This window comes from Natator depressus, chromosome 10, assembly GCF_965152275.1.
Source record: "Natator depressus isolate rNatDep1 chromosome 10, rNatDep2.hap1, whole genome shotgun sequence".
Lineage (NCBI taxonomy): Eukaryota > Metazoa > Chordata > Testudines > Cheloniidae > Natator > Natator depressus.
The window spans coordinates 68,160,804-68,177,471 of record NC_134243.1 but is presented as its reverse complement, the minus strand read 5'-3'; the positions used below and the strand labels follow the sequence as shown (position 1 = coordinate 68,177,471).

Here is a 16,668-nt window from a genome sequence, read left to right as displayed (position 1 = left end):
TATTGTTTCAAAGTAACAGCTATTCGTGGTGCAGTGTATACAAAGACATTTGCTGAAAGCTAAATCTTCATAATCAGTGATTCTTTTAGTATTGATATAGAGAGTTTGCTTTTCTTGTAACTTTCTTTATTTTGTGTAGGAGTAGTAATGAAATATATGTTCAGCCAGTCCTGATGCAATCAAATTTTGAAGAGCACATCAGATTATGGTAGTAAGTAATATAGGGGCAGGGAGCGATATCTTGTTAGCTGTTGGTACAGCACCTAGCTCAGTGGTCTACTATGACTAGGTGTGTTATACGGTAATACTACTAATTATAGTAACTTGTGTCCTAGCCCAGGTCAGACATAATCATTGCTGATCTTTCTCCTCTTTCCTGCTCCTGCTGTCCTGTGGCCAGCTCATTGCTGGGATTGTGAGATCAGAGGTAAACCACCACTTGCATCCTTTTCCCTCCTTCTACCTACTGTCCCTACCCAGTTCTTTACCTGCTGACCTTCCACCTTCATCCTTACCTCCCCGCTTGTTGCTGTTTTTCCCCTCCTTTTTGCAGTGTGACTGTGAACCAGGTAAGTAAGCCATTCATCTCCTCCCCTCCCCATGAACAGATCAGTGTGGAAATTTACTATGTTGCTGGATTTTTGGGAGGTGCCAAATATGGACTATATCAAAAAAACAGTACTTTATTGCATATTTGCTGGTTGCTGACTTTCAAATTCCAGTAAAATTACAGGAATTGGAGATTAAGGGGAAAACCAATTAGCATTGTCTTTTCCATCCCCTGCAGAGCTCCAACTAGGATAGGTCTGATATAAAACTTGATTTTAGCTGAAAGGCCACATGTATGAAACACGGAAGAAACACATCTTTCACCAGAAATTGACTGCACGATAGGAAATCATAAGTGAATATCAGGTAGCTGACTTATTAAAAAGTGATTTAATAGAATACATTTTTATATAGTTTGTGGGCATTAATATGGAACATGAAATAGTATTGTGATTATCCAAACTAAGGCAATATGACTGCTTCAGTGGTTCAACATAATATTAAAAATTTATAAATCAATTACATTAAATATTACAGGAAGAAAACTGAAGAGTATTGGAGTAAACAAGATTTTAAAATGTACTTTAAGTAGATAGGGAAGTCAGGAAGCTAGTGTGCATGTGTTAAGCTGTTTGTTCCTCCAACTGTGTGAGTAAATATTTTAAAATGTTGTCCTGCTAACCTGGATATTGAGAACTGACTTCAATGAAACTAGGTTTAAAACTTACTAAACCAGCATGGTTAATCTTTAAATTCTACAAAATTTATTTTGATGATTTTGTTTTAACTTTTTCACATAAAGCAAGCTCTCTCTACCAATATAGTTATCTGATTTGTAAGAACTAATTTACACACATCCATATTTGCCATATTTCCTGTATTGAAATTAACAAGATAGATCAAGGTCTAGGATCTAAATATCTAGTATTTCACTTAAAAAGCATGGCTTTGCCCAAGTTTCTTTCAAAAGTGTACGTGAAATTCTGATTTTACCAGAGGTTAGAATTGGTCTAAGGAAAAAACCTGACTGCTGTCTTTTGGGGGATCACCCCCAAATTAAGTGTTTTTGTTTTTTAAAATGTACAAGTTCTCTCCTGCTGTTTAGTCATGGGCCTATACAGTACTTCTGAGGTAACCTGTTCTCGGAGACTGATATAAACTCATAGCTGTTTTGTCTAAACTTGGAGCATTTGTGACTTCTGTGTATGTAGTCACTGTTTCCAGCTTTGGGCTCTCTCCCTTCGCAAGCAAAGGAGTTTGCATCTCTTGAATGTCAAAGTAGTAACATTTTATTCTGGTTCTCTTCATGAACGCTTATTATTTTTTAATGTTTTTCTTTCAGTAGATGTGGTAAGTCAATTATTATTTTCTTGGCCCTCAGTAGACTTGGCAGTTGCCTCTTACACCAGTTAGTTTCTCCTTCTCTAGAAGACTGGGTTTTATGTAGCAACTTTACATGTGACTCCTTCCCATGAAGTCTATCAACAAAAAATGGAAAGAGCTACTACACTTATAACTCCCATGTTTCCTAGATGAGAAAATCCAATACAATGTTTAGCTCGAGAGATTAATTTGTTCTAAAGTCGTGATAAAGAAGTCCTGTGTACAGTTGCTCAGATGTCTTGAAGGCAGTGATATTGCTCATGTGATACATGTAGTGAAAACAGGGTAATGTAATATAATATATATACACTTATAGTGTGTGTGTGTGTGTGTGTATATATATATATTATACATATATAAACAAACAGGATTTCTGTCTTACATATGAGAGAAATCCTTTTTACTTCCTTCTCTCCTCCTTACTTTTTTCTAACACCCCTTCGCTTTTTGAAAATGCTGCACAAGTATGTGTGATGGGTTCTCACCCCCCCCCCCCACTTTTCAGCGTGCCACCTGGGACTGTGGCACCACTGAGCCTGCCTGACCCACCAGCCTGGGTTCCCTTTACACTGTATTGCTGAGGCAAGCCAGCCAAACCCTCCCTCCCTCAGGCTTCAGACTGCTCTTAACCAGCACACATACAGGTAGGAACAGCTATACACACAGATGCTGAGATCAGCCCTGCATGGGAAGGCTCAGCTAAGGAACTGCCCGGTACTCAAGTGCACACCCCCCTCTGGAGTGTAAACCCAAAATTATACCGTCTTGTGCTGCACAGAGAACTGTACAGTGTAAGCTTATGATATTCCCCCCCCTCCAATGTGGAGAGGGGTATACACCACTTTCTGCCCCCAGGTAGGATTTATACACAAAATAATTTTAGACCAAACAAAAGCAAATTTATTAACTACAAAAGATAGATTTTAAATGATAAGGGATAGCAAACAGAAGCAGATGGCGTATTTTGTTTTATTTGCTAGGTAATCTAAGTTTAATATACTAAAGAAACTGATTATAAGTAACAAATTCTCACCCTAACTTTTTTTTTAGGCAGATTGCAGAGATTCTTGAAGACACGCTGCACTTGCTTGCGGCTTTAAAACTCCAGATATTCCTTTCATGGGCCAGACCCCTCGAGTCTGGGCTCAGCCCTTCTCTCTCCTCCCGCCCCCCCCCCCCCCAAAAAAAAAAAAAAGCTCAGTCTCTGTTTCTCAGATGTTTCCAGCAGTCTTCTTTCTTGGCCGGGGAGTTAATGACGGATGAGCCATGATGATGTTACTCCCCTGTCTTGAATAGATTTTGGATATGGTGGGAATCCTATGTTTCCCAGTGTGGTTCCCACCCCCATTAGTGGAAAAATACTAGTATTATCATGGAGTCCAGTACCAGGTGACTTGGTCACATGACCCTGCAGCCAAAACTCAGAGGCTGTTTGTAGCATCCCCAGGAAGACTTCTCAGTGGGTGATTAGCATCTTCAAAGAACTATTGTTTTCCCTAATGGCCCTTCCCAACCACCATCTATTCTGTCTAGTGGGCATTCCGCAGATGTAAACACATTTGTAATAGATGCCTAGACAATATTCCTAACTTCAGATACCAAAATGATACATGCATACAAATAGGATAACCATATTCAGTAAATAATAATCTTTCCAATGATATCTCACATGCCTTATCTATATTATAAAATACATCACAGTAATGCTATAATATCATATAACAATATCTCTATGAAGAATATGGTGGCATAATGCCACAGTATGCATTGCCCCTTTAATGCTTTTCAGACCCTCAGGACTTACCAGATAGTAATACCAATAGGTGCTATAAAGTGAAAATGATTTAATCATGCACATTGTCAAACATTGCTTCTGATGAGAAAATACAATATGAGTGAGCAGCACAAGTACTACCCTCAGCCACTGGGGTGGCTGAATGGGGAAGGATGTGTCTGCAGTTTCTTTTCCTGTTTCATTAGCAATGGTAGAAGGTTACCATTAGCAGTTCCACAGTGGACCAGTCTAAGTGTGCTTATGGTGGTGGGGGAATAGTTTAGCTACTTAATTTATTTAAAGTCTGCATTTAATGGTATTCTAGTCAGATTTCATTCCTCAAGTGAAATTTGAAATGGAAGGCTCTAACTAAAGTACTGACAATAGTCTTTGTTAATACAACAGGTATGTAGTTTGATGTAAGCTTTCTCTCCTTCATTCTCCAGTCCAGTAGTGATACTGTAGTATACTGCTAACTACATGGTACAAATTGTATTTAGTTTTGTTATTGTAGTTGAGGCACCAGTATATCATTCTTGTGGGTCTGCTCCACCCTAGTGGTTATGGAGGCCAGAATCTCAATAAAATATATGGGGAGCATCTGTACAACTCAAACCTTGCTTTGGAACCTGAAGGACATCTGGGAACTGGGAAACTGTTCATGATTTGTATATGCTTAAGCAGAGTTAGCTGATCTGCATCTGCATCCTCACTACACTAAATTTTATAATAGTAATACAGAAACAGCTGCACATATGATATACACTTACAAGTATACAAATAAGGAATAGGGGCAAGGAGACATACCTCTGTTCTGGGGAGGAATGCTGGGAGAGTAAAAAGTGGAGGGTTTTTTGTTTTTTAAAGGGAGATTAAAAACCTGAGGTTTAGACTAATCCTACTAAATGCCGCTGTCCCTGATCCTACTGATTGATTGAAGCCTATGAACACTAACAAGTATGGAGTGTTTGAGACTGGTAGTAACTAAAAGACCAAATGCACATACTTTTAAAGTTATCTGGCATCATGATCCATTTTACTCTCCATAACAGGATATACACCATACAACGGTACTAAGAATTATCTTACTAAACATAACCATTATGCTCAGTGCAATGCAGAGCCTTTTTGGAAGATCTAGTCCTTGCCCCCAAAGAACTTACCATCTAGAAACTTACTCTAGAAACAGTCTGTTTTACTTTCTTCGCTATTTCAAGTTTTTATAAATCAAGTTAGAAGTGTATAAAGATTCATCTGACACAGAGTGCTGTCTGCTACATGATGAAGTGTAAGAAAGGACTTACCCGTGAAAACTTTCTGTGCAGGAGAAGAACGATAGGAATTATAGGGACTGTACAGATACGTAAATTACATGTGATGTTCTACTGTAACTAGGAAGCCTATGAGCTATATTATTCCATTCCGTTATCTTTGTGCTGTGGGAGAGGATCAGATTTAGTTGGATTCTTATCTGTCTTTCAGTGCATTTTAGCAGGTGAGAACAGAATGATATAGCACCATGTCACCAGACAGCGCTGCAGACCACTAGTGGTCCACAGATGTGGCGGTTCAATGACAAGACAGAACACAGCTTTTAGCAAGCAAGCAGGCTGGTCTCTAACGGGCTTCTGCCTGTCAGCTTTCCACCTTCCCCTTTATTCTCTCTCTCTCCCCCCGCGCATTACATTCTCCAACAGATAAAAGGAATACATTGGCTTTGTTTAACATTCTTATTTACCAATTTCTATCTACCGCATTCCTTGCTCTCGGGCCTTGAGCCCAGTCCTGGGAGGCTTCATAACATGGTTCATATCATCTTGGCGAGATTCCAAGGTTGATGCCCTTGAAAGAAGCTGTGTGTGCACTACTCCTACACAACACTCCGGGTGTGCCCTGAATGTTGCCAAGCGCATAAACCTTTATGAATCCTACATCCCCTCCTTTTTTGTTTATTTGTGCTCGGCCATCTCATGGTAGCCATCAATTTGCATTTGCAAGCCAATTAACTCCCGGACAGACAAGGTCATAACTCGTGGAGCCTGCCAGGGCGGGTCTCGACAAAGCCTTAACAAAAAGGAATACATTGTACACAGCAGCAGCAAAAAATAAGCTTAAGAAGGTAAAGTGTGATTGGCCGGGCCCCAATTAGCCATACTAGAGTACTGGGAAGAGAGGTTCGAGTAAGCGGCGAGCATCATCTCATTCCCAATTTCCTCAGGGTGATGACATACTGAAATAAGGCATGTACCTAACAGTTCTCCAGCTGCTACAGAATCAGATAAACAAAAGTGGGTAACATTTGCTATTAAAGCCAATCTTTCCCATAGGTTATATGTCATTCGGGCCCGTAATGAAGAAAGCGCTCCCGAATCAACCCCTCCAGGAAATAGCAGGCACAAAAGGCATACAATCAGTACAGAATTAGCAGTAATTTGGGCGAGAATTGCCACAAACAAAGTCTCAAGAGTCTCTGGCTGTTGGTTTGCTGCCAGTCTTCGTTGAGCCGCGGCGACCAATGCTTTTACTGCTCCCCATGTCACGGGCTGGCTTGGGACGCTACGCCTCTTCTATTTCCGTCCCGCCGTTGTCGACCCGGGAGGCACCGCGGTCTCCTCCAAGGTCAGCTGAAAATCCGGTATGGGGTTCGACAGCCCTGGTGCCACGCCATGCTGTTTCAGTGCCGGTCGCACACACCAGGCCGGAGCCCACAACGGTCCTGCAGGGAGAAACACAGCAGCATATCCCCGACCCCAAGTGATTAAAGGCACTGGGCCCAACCATTGCGGATCGGGGAGCTGATGGTAATAGACACGCGGTCTTTCCATTTGTGAAAATGCCGATCCGCGGGGGTCTGCTGATCTGCGTTCAGCGTTAAATTATTTAAAGTAAACAAAAGGATATGCAGTTGTTGCTGAATGTCTCCTAAAATTCGGAGACGCAGCTCCCCTTGTTTTAATTGTTTGTCAAGCAAGGTTTTTAGCGTGCGATTTGCACGTTCAACAATGGCTTGGCCTGTGGAATTATAAGGGATCCCGTGTTTGAGACGGACGTCCCATTGGGCACAAAAGATGAAAAGTGCTGTGGAGCAATAGGCTGGGGCATTATCCATTTTTATCTGGCTCGGGTGACCCATAACAGCAAAACAGGCTAGCAAATGGTGAATAACTTTGGGAGTGGCTTCCCCATGCTGTGGGGTCGCCCAAAGGAATCCCAAATAGGTATCAATGAAAACATGTAAAAACGAATAGGGGCAGAATTGTGGCACGTGAGTGACATCCATTTGCCACAGCTGATTCGCTGCGGTACCTCTGGGGTTAACGGCATAAGAAAAGGTAGGTGCAGCAGCGGCACAGTGGGGGCAGGAATGAACAATAGAACGTGCATGATCAGCAGGAATATGAAACTGTCGGGCCAAAACAGAGGCAGACTGATGAAAAAAGGAATGGCTTTCAGTGGGGTCAGAAAAAAGGGAATTTACCTGACCACGTAACGCGCGATCGGCGCGCGCATTGCCTTCAATGAGTAGCCCAAGCAGAGGGGTATGACTGCGAATATGAGCAACAAAATAAGGGAAATTACGAGTGGTGATGAAATACTGTAAGGACAAAAACAGGCGAAGAAGGTCCGCATCGACCTGAGGGGTAATGAGGGCAAGGGGTAAATGATCAATTACCTGATAAACATAATGCGTGTCCATAATCAAATTAAAGGGACAATCAGCAAAAAATTGAAAGGCCAAAATAACAGCAGCTAATTCCAAGGACTAGTAAAGCTCTCCAAGCGCTGTGCATGCAAATATTGTTGTACAAGTGAATGAAGCGCTTTCAGCTTTTCTAGAGGGAGGGGCCACTGGTCAATCCATATGGGCTCTAAGGATTGCCATACCAATGGTAATGCGGATGGCAAGGTGGGTGAGGGAGGATTTTGGGCCATTATATATTAATATCGAGGGTGGTGTCCAGCTTTGTAAGTAAATCACGGCCCCAAATATTGAGGTGGACAGGGAGTACAAAAGGGCGGATTGTAGCAAGGGCACAGCCTCCTGGTTTAGAGACCGTGACCCAAGACAAACTTTGGCGCCCGGGTTTGCTACCCCCGATCCCCCACAACTCTTTAGAAGGAACTGTTGGCCAACCGACTGGCCACTCCGGATCACGAATCACCGTAACGTCAGCTCCAGTGTCCACCAACCCTGTAAAAGGAACATTATTTAAGAGAAGTGTTAACTGAGGTTTTGAGGGGCAGACCGACATTGTCAGAGCAACAAGTGGAGAGGACGTATTGTGAGACGGCGACTGAGACAGCGTTGATCCAAAGCCGTTCCCGCCCCGGGTTCGATCCTCTGCGGCTGGCACCTGATAGGGGACTAAAATCAATTGTGCAATTGACCGTCCACGCGGGAGCGATTGCGGAAGATGGGTCCACACCTGAACCTTAATAACACCAGTGTAATCAGCATTGATGACTCCTGGGATGACAAAAAAACCCTGTTTCCCAGCGTGTGAGCGAGGGAGAACCAGACCCACAAATCCGGCAGGGAGAGGTCCCGTCACCTGTGTAGGTATGGCGCAAACCTCCCCTGGCAACTGAAAATCAGCGTCCTCCTGCATAATCAAATCAAGCCCTGCACTTCCGGCAGTCGCCGCCCTCATGGAATCTATGGATTGTAAGGCAGAGGAACAGTTGTCTGAGTGGGAAACACCCCCGTTTGGCCCTGGGTTCGGGGGGGACCCGTTGTGCGGTTTCCCGACCCGCTACGACACTGATTAGCCCAGTGATAGCCCTTCCGACACTTGGGGCACTTCTTTGAGGGGCGGGCGGGCGCCGTCGATGAGCGGCACTCCCTCTGAAAGTGACCCTCCTTACCACAGCGGTAACAACGCTTCCCCTCCTTCCCGGTTTTTCGCAGGGCGGCAGCCAGAACTCCAGCTTTATGGGCTTGGGTTCCGATGTTTTGGCACGCCCGCAGCATGTCCGACAGCTCTAGAATTCCAGAGGCTTGTGCAGCCTGGAGAGCACGGCGGCAATCCTCGTTCGCATTTTCAACCGCCATTTTTAACAGGATCTCCTGAGCTGCCGCAGGGTTATCCACCTGTCGGAGGATAGCCTCCTGCAATCTGTTGGTAAAATCCATAAAGGACTCTGATGCACCCTGACGGATACTGGCAAAGCTTTTAGTAGGCCTGCCCGAATCCGGGACCTTCCGGAAAGCATGCTGGGCGCAGGTGGAAATAATGGGGAAGACGGCCTGAGGGAGTTGAGACTGCAGCTGAACGGTAGCAAACTGGCCCTCCCCTGCCAAGTGCTCATAAATGATACCTTGCTCTCTATATACCTGGGCTTGGCGTTCCGCCATCTGCCGATACTCACTAAGCCAAATAACATACTGACTGGGTGTCAGCATCATGCGCAACAGCGCCTTCCAGTCTTCAGGGATCAGGAAGTACCCACTACCTAGCCCTTCAATGAGACCACGCACATACGTGCTAGTCAGGCCGAACTCGCGAATCGCTTTCTTTACCTCTCTGATCACCGAGTAAGGCAAACTGACCCAGTCTGCAACCTGGTTGCCCTGGCCATCATCCTGCCAGGTCACAGGACAAACTGAGACCAGATCAGCCAGCTCCTCTGCTGTAAGATCTGAGCGAGTCTTCGCTGCGTGAACCATTTGTTGCACCAGCGAAAGCCTCTGAGCAGACGCAGACGACCCCCCGGGGGGCCCCGGAGCATGGGGCCCCACGGGCGGAGGGCGATCACACACCGGCTCCGGTGGGGAAGGCCAGGGAGGCGGTGGTAATAGAGGCACTGGGGGCGAAGCAGGGGGAGGGATGGTTGCAGGAGCGGACGGGGGTGGTGGGATCGGCAGCCCCTCTGTTGGCGCGGGAGAGGGTCTTTCTGAGGTGACACACTGTGTCGCATCGTCAGGAGGGGGGGTAGCTGCAGGAGCCGACGGGCGTGGCGAGATCACTAGCCTCGCGAGGGAGGGCCTGTCCGAGGCGACACACCGCGTCGCGGCAGAGGTGCCAGGCATGTAAAGCCTGCACGGACGCCCGAGGCTCTTTGTGCAATGTCTGGCCCAACCGCTCCCAGTCCGCTAGCTTAAGGGTTCCGGCTTCAGGGTACCACGGGCATTGGGCACTCACCTCCTGTAGCAGGAGAGTGAGTTCTCGAGTGGGGCAGTCATGCTGAGCCTTACGCAGCAAATACTGTAGCTCATTGCGGTGTTGCACTTGCAAAGCAGAGAGGGAGCTTCCCATACTTACCACAACGAAAAATACTCACCGGGATCCACGAAGCGGATGAGTGACGCGTCTGAAACCCTTGCCGGGCGAGGTGAGTGCTGAGGGCCCCACGTTGGGCGCCAGTTGTGGCGGTTCAATGACAAGACAGAACACAGCTTTTAGCAAGCAAGCAGGCTGGTCTCTAACGGGCTTCTGCCTGTCAGCTTTCCACCTTCCCCTTTATTCTCTCTCTCTCCCCCCGCGCATTACATTCTCCAACAGATAAAAGGAATACATTGGCTTTGTTTAACATTCTTATTTACCAATTTCTATCTACCGCATTCCTTGCTCTCGGGCCTTGAGCCCAGTCCTGGGAGGCTTCCCATGGTTCATATCATCTTGGCGAGATTCCAAGGTTGATGCCCTTGAAAGAAGCTGTGTGTGCACTACTCCTACACAACACTCCGGGTGTGCCCTGAATGTTGCCAAGCGCATAAACCTTTATGAATTCTACACACAGACTACAGTTTGAGAACCACAATGTTAGGGTGTTTATCTAGCTGCAGTGACAATATTTGTTAAATGAGCAATGTATGAACAAAAATATCGATAGCAATAATAATCATCGTAAGTGTGTGGAGTGCTCAAGTTAGTTACTGAGGGTATGGCTAGACAGCTCATGGAAGGGAGCCTCCCAGCCCAGGTCGAGTTTTTAGTAGTCTTGCTCTTCTGTCTCTGATCTGTTTTAAAGAAAAGTGGTCACCCTTAACTAAGCCCAAGTTTTAGTTACATGAAGCATGAAACTTTAGACTGGGCTGGCCAAACTGCGGCTCATGAGCCGCATGTGGCTCTTTTACAGACATTGTAGCTCATGAGCCTGTAGCCCATTGGGGGGAGTGGCTCCTCCCCCTCCGGGTCTGTGGGTGGCCAATCCACCCCACTACAGCTCCGGGGGTCGCTTGATGTGGAGAATCAGCGGGCAACGAGAGACGTGAGCTCAGGCCTCTGATCAGGGCCAAACAACAAACAGTTACAGAGCCCCAGCCCCCAGTTGGGGCCGGGCAGTCTGAGGGCTCAGGCCTGCAATCAGGCTGAGCAGCAAACAGTCGAGCCCCCTAGCTCTGGCGGAGGGCTGACAAGTGCAGGCTTCTTGCCGAGGAGAGGGAGAGACTGCCACCCACTCCACTACGTCCCGGCCCAGGGCCCTAGCAGTGGCAGAGAGGCCTGAACCTGAGAGTTACGAACATCTTGGGAATGGAAGTTGTTTGTAACTCTGAACAAAATGTTATGGGTCTTTCAAAAGTTTACAATTGAACATTGACTTAATACAGCTTTGAAACTTTACTATGCAGAAGAAAAATGCTGCTTTCCCTTTATTTTTGTTAGTAGTTTGTTTAACATGGTACTGTACCGTATTTGCCTTTTTTGGTCTCGGCTGCTGCTTGGTTGTATACTTCTAGTTCCAAATGAAGTGTGTGGTTGACTGGTCAGTTCGTAACTCTGGTGTTCGTAACTCTGAGGTTGTACTGTATACAAAAAGTCAGGCGGCTTTCTCATGATAAAAATGCTGGAGACTTTATATATCTGAACTTGTAAGTTTTCCTCTGCTTCTTTAGTATCTACACAAAGTTTCCATGCATTCTAGAGCACTGGTAGTACTCCCATAGTAAATTGCTTGTATAAAATTGGTGAAAAAAGCATTGACTTTATTCTCTAGTTTCAAAGCACCTGCTGTTAGTGGTAAAATTATTTTATTAGTATATATTGACATTCCCTTGCTTGGAAAATGACTAGGATTGCTGAAACAGGCCTTTGGTCTCACGTTTACTATATTGCCTTGATCACTTCAAACCCATTCTGACATATCCACTGTTCATTTTATTTATAGTTTGACTATGCCTGTGATGAGGAAAACTTAGGAACATGGATTTGTCTTCCATACAGTCAATATCTGCTATACACTAAATGTCCATAGGTCTAAACCTATTGAATCGTTCTTACTCGAATTCAACTGTCAAGTCTTGATAAGCTTCCAGTGTGCAACAGTATCACTTTTTGGGGTGGTGTATATTGTATACATTTTGAATGGGCCATTGCAATGACTAGGCAATTGGTGATCCTGAGATTTGTTTATGCTAAATTTGTTTTTTTGTTAGCTCATCCTGTTATACCAATAAAATAAAAACCAGCAGGATCTTATTAAAGGGGAAAAGGCAAAATACCACATTTATTGTGAATACAGAAAGAAAGAATCATAGTAAGCAGTTATAGCTATAACATTCCATTCAATCTCACATTTATTCACACAATCATTCATACAGACACACACACAGAGGTTCTGCAAGGTTGTTATCATAGTTACCAGCCTTAGAGTTGCTCATGCCAAGCCACTGGCCAGGTGGCCTGGACATGAGGAGGGAGCTGGGCCTTGTCAGATGCTCATCTGATGCTCCTGGAAGTTGGTTTGCAAAATCAGACCCCAAAGTTCTCACTTTCTAGAGTCCATTTTTTTAGGAATTTTGTTCCTGTGCCAGTCTATGGGAATTGCTTCATCATGCTGTTGCTGAATCAATCAGCAGATAGCACATTCCTGATGGCTCTGTGCTGCTAGATGTTATCTTGTTCTTTTGGTTCTCCCATTCTTGAGGCTGTTGGGTGGATTCCAGTCTGCCCTCCAGGGGTCCTCTGGTTATTTCCACTCGACACCTTCTTCAGCCGATGGACACTGGATTCTTAGGTTGGCACCTCCCTGATCATTCAGTTATTATCCACACCAAGCATCCATCCACATACATCCTCTATCTCTATTTTAATCACAATTGTTAATACAGCAAAAGGGCGGGGAGTCTCTGGGTGCTGTTTCTGTTACAGAGTATTGCTTTGAGTCTCTCTCTCTGCGATTTGCTTTGAAAACAGACTCTGTCTTAGAATGCACTAACGCAGTTAGCAGCTTGCAAGTTTCACGCATAGAGGGACAGAAACAGTACCAAAAACCAAGAGACCTCTTAATTAGTTATACCCTGGAATTTAAACTATGGGGAATCAAACTCATTTGTGATTTTAATACAGAACTTCTTTAATATGATCCAACAATCCTTCCATCCCCAGCTATGTCTGTTTGTTTCATATTTGTGCCCTTTCACAAACCCAGATTTTTATGCTCCTGGGGGCACAGAGTAACTCTGTTACTTGCTTGCATAATACCTTGCACAAGGGGCATTTTGTTGAGTGGGGTCTCTAGGTGCTATATTAGTACAAACAGTAATGGTCTATAAACTTCTTAAATATTAATTCATAACATCTCCTTAGATTCGGAAGGTTGGATTCACATTACTTTAGACTCCTAATGAAAGGGCAGTCTCCCTACACTGATATACTTGTGAAAACTAAGCTGTAGAAGAAAGATGTTGTTCAGAAATTTCTACCATTGAAAATTTGTAAGGCAGTATTTGAAGACCTGTGACCATGAGGGGAAAACATTTGAGCATTTGCCAGATGTTTAAGAAGCTGAAGTTAAAAGATAAATTTGACTGACTCTGCTATAAGAGTATTTTTCCTTTCTTCTCTAGCTGAATAAATTGTACAGTGAGAGCATTTTATGAACCAAGCTTAAGCAACCTGATATCTGCCTAACAATTCTGTGGTATTTTGTACTTTACAGTCAGCTTGGCATTCTTTAAGGTAATGGCACATTGATATGATCTATTTGAAACTGACAGTGTAGTATTGACTAACCTTGAACTGTATACTATGGTCAGTTTTGGAGGATTGATTGAGGGTGAAGAAGACAAAGTGATTGTATTGAATTCATGTGTTACGGTCTGGATTCCAATAGCAAAAAGAAAAGGAGTGCTTGTGGCCCCTTAGAGACTAACCAATTTATTTGAGCATAAGCTTTCGTGAGCTACAGCTCACTTCATCGGATGCATACTGTGGAAAGTGTAGAAGATCGATCACGAAAGCTCACGAAAGCTTATGCTCAAATAAATTGGTTAGTCTCTAAGGTGCCACAAGTACTCCTTTTCTTTTTGCGAATACAGACTAACACGGCTGTTACTCTGAAACAGATTCCAATAGCTTAATCTAAGACTTGGGTCACTTGAGAACTGCTAAGGCAACTCATCACAAAAGTTCATGATAGAGAAGGCCACCTGAGCTTTTTAGCTTGCAAGACAAATGTTCCTTGTTAATAAGGAGAGAAATACAAATAAAAGACAGGGTAACTTGCAAAGCAACCCTTACCAAATTGACTACCACATACGATTTAAATTGTATGAAAGAATATTCTAAAAATGCAAAAATCTTGTTGGAGTTGAGGTATGGAGGAATGTATCTGTTCAAATGCTAGTCTTGACCAAAATGGTAACTTCTGAATATGAAAATCTAAATATGAATTTATAATGTAACAGATTCCTAAATTCAGAGAAATAGCCTGAAAATTTTTGTAGTTGCTGTTCATGATTAAATGTTGTGAAGTAAACAGGAATATTTCCCTTCTTTAGTCTTCAGTTTATACTTTCAGAGTTTGAGTAGTGTCATGAGTACAAGCTTCAAAAAGTGTGCTTTCAGGGTGTAGGCTAGGAATTAATATAGTCTCTCTGAAAGTGATAAATTACTGAATGTTCCACATGAAAGTAAAAAACTGTTTGCTTATGAAAATGTACACCCTGCTGCACATTCATTTAAGATGGCTCAGTCCTGCACAGTCTTTACCACCAAAGTCAATGGAAGACACTCATTCTTCTGCAATTTTTGTTTTTAACCAGGGTCTTGAAATTTGGTGGTGGTTTTATTTTTTAGACACTGATTTCCATGAAACAATTGTAGAGAATTTGACCCAAAGATCCTTTTTTCTAAAGCAGACTTTTGTGCCTGGAATAGATGATGCCAAAGCAGTAGGAACCTTTGTATTTTAAAATGCAACAGTTGAAAATCGTCTGAGTTCATTAGATAATTGGCTGTGTGTGTGAATTTCAGGTTTACAGAAGAGGAAAATGGCTCAAGAAACTAACCATAGCCAAGTGCCTATGCTTTGTTCCACTGGATGCGGATTTTATGGAAACCCTCGTACAAATGGAATGTGTTCAATTTGCTATAAAGAACACCTTCAAAGGCAGAATAGTAGTAATGGTAGAATTAGCCCTCCTGGTAAGTAATACTAATAAGTATTAGATTAATATCTAACATCTTGATTCCCATTTGAGCAAACCTTGTGTGCTACATTTAGATTGAGATTCTATTCCTGTCCCTGCCTCATCCATTTTTTTGAAGTGGGGATTTGATTGATTTTTTTCAGCAGCCGATTGTAAAGAATGAGAGAGAGGGCAATCCACTTACTGCTGCCAAAAAGTCTCTACTGTTTTACAGAATTTTTGAATCCGCTTTAAAATGAAATAAACATACTGTGGATAATCTTTTTATAAGTGTAATTGTAGTTTATATTTTTGTGCCTTGCATTTATTTCTGGCAAGATATAATAAGCACTAGGTGTCTAATATCACTATAAAAATGCTAGAAATTCTTTTCAGAGAAGATTTATCAGGAATTACTGACTCTACAGAGAACAACCTGTCTTGGGCAGATGAAAAATATTTAGAACAAAATCTAAATTCTGGAAGTAATTGGTGCAGTATTAAGATTGACACTTCAAACACAACTCAGGAAGCATTGGTTTTTAGAAAGAAAGGTTCCCATAGCCGTCTTTACGCTCACCTGGATTAAGACAACCCAAAGCTTTAGGCACGCTTCATGTGGGCTTCCTGCACTTCAGCCCTGCTCCAGGTCAGCAGCAGAGGCCCTTTGTTCCCTGACCACTTGGAATGGGCAACAGTTATGACCAGGGGCCTCTCCTTCCTCACACTCAGCTGCCTAGAGGAGCTAGGAGACTCCTTCCCCTCTGAACCATTGGTAGTGTCCCCCTCATTCCAAGCAGTGGTGAAAGCAGCAGCAGGGTCCCACTAGCCCCATGATATGGTGGTCTTTCATGGTGTAGCTAAACCCTGGCCTGCTCTTGTGGTGAGTGTGGGGCCAGACTGGTTTTTTCATGACTAATGGCAGCTGCTTCTTCTGCTGGAAACTGCGTGCAGGCTCTGGTAAACTTCATGGTATGGATTACATTCAGGTCACATTTTTAAGCTTTTTCACAACCACCAGGGCTAGAGTCTCATTTAAACGGAAAGCTCTGGTTCTGATATCCCATGACTCTGGGATCTGGGCCCCTAGATGTGGACCTGTTCAAAGAGGTTTTTCAATGGAATCTTTGTATGTTACTGCAATTTTATATTGACGAATGTTCCCTCTTGTAGTAGTGTGTGTTGCTTATTTCTGTGTGTGGCTTTTTGTGTTTTTGTTGTTTTGTTTTACAAAACCCAGGAGATCCTTCAGGAGTATAGTATTTGGCCTTAGAGAAGGTGGTTCTTCCATTTCAAAATTATTTCTTTTGGCCAGACAATGAAAGTACATCCTACCTTGTGTGGCAAGAATTGTACCTCTTTCAGTGGAGATGTCATGATTCACTACACTAAGTGATCCTGGACGCAGTGCTTCTGGTAGTATGACTCAATGAGCTACTTGCCAGTTGGCTCAATAATAAGTTGGGTCAACACAGAGATTCGTCCATAGTGTTCCCATGGCCTAAGTCTCTCTTTACAATTGAATAAACAAATGAAGAAATTTGCCTTCTAGTACAGGCAGTCTGTTACAGACGTCTTTGGATGTAGACACAGTACAATATCTTCACAG

The 16,668-nt window shown here is 43.6% G+C and overlaps 1 protein-coding gene across 2 annotated transcripts in view; it reads left to right on the top strand.

Annotated features, from left to right (window-relative positions):
• Positions 1–16,668, top strand: part of ZFAND6 (zinc finger AN1-type containing 6) — a 53,649-nt gene that overhangs the window by 22,396 nt on the left and 14,585 nt on the right. For both annotated transcript variants that reach the window (XM_074966454.1, XM_074966453.1), the window contains exon 2: positions 14,905–15,075. In XM_074966454.1, the coding sequence (XP_074822555.1) occupies positions 14,922–15,075 (154 nt within the window). In that variant the 5' untranslated portion in view covers positions 14,905–14,921. The remainder of the gene's footprint in view (positions 1–14,904; positions 15,076–16,668) is intronic.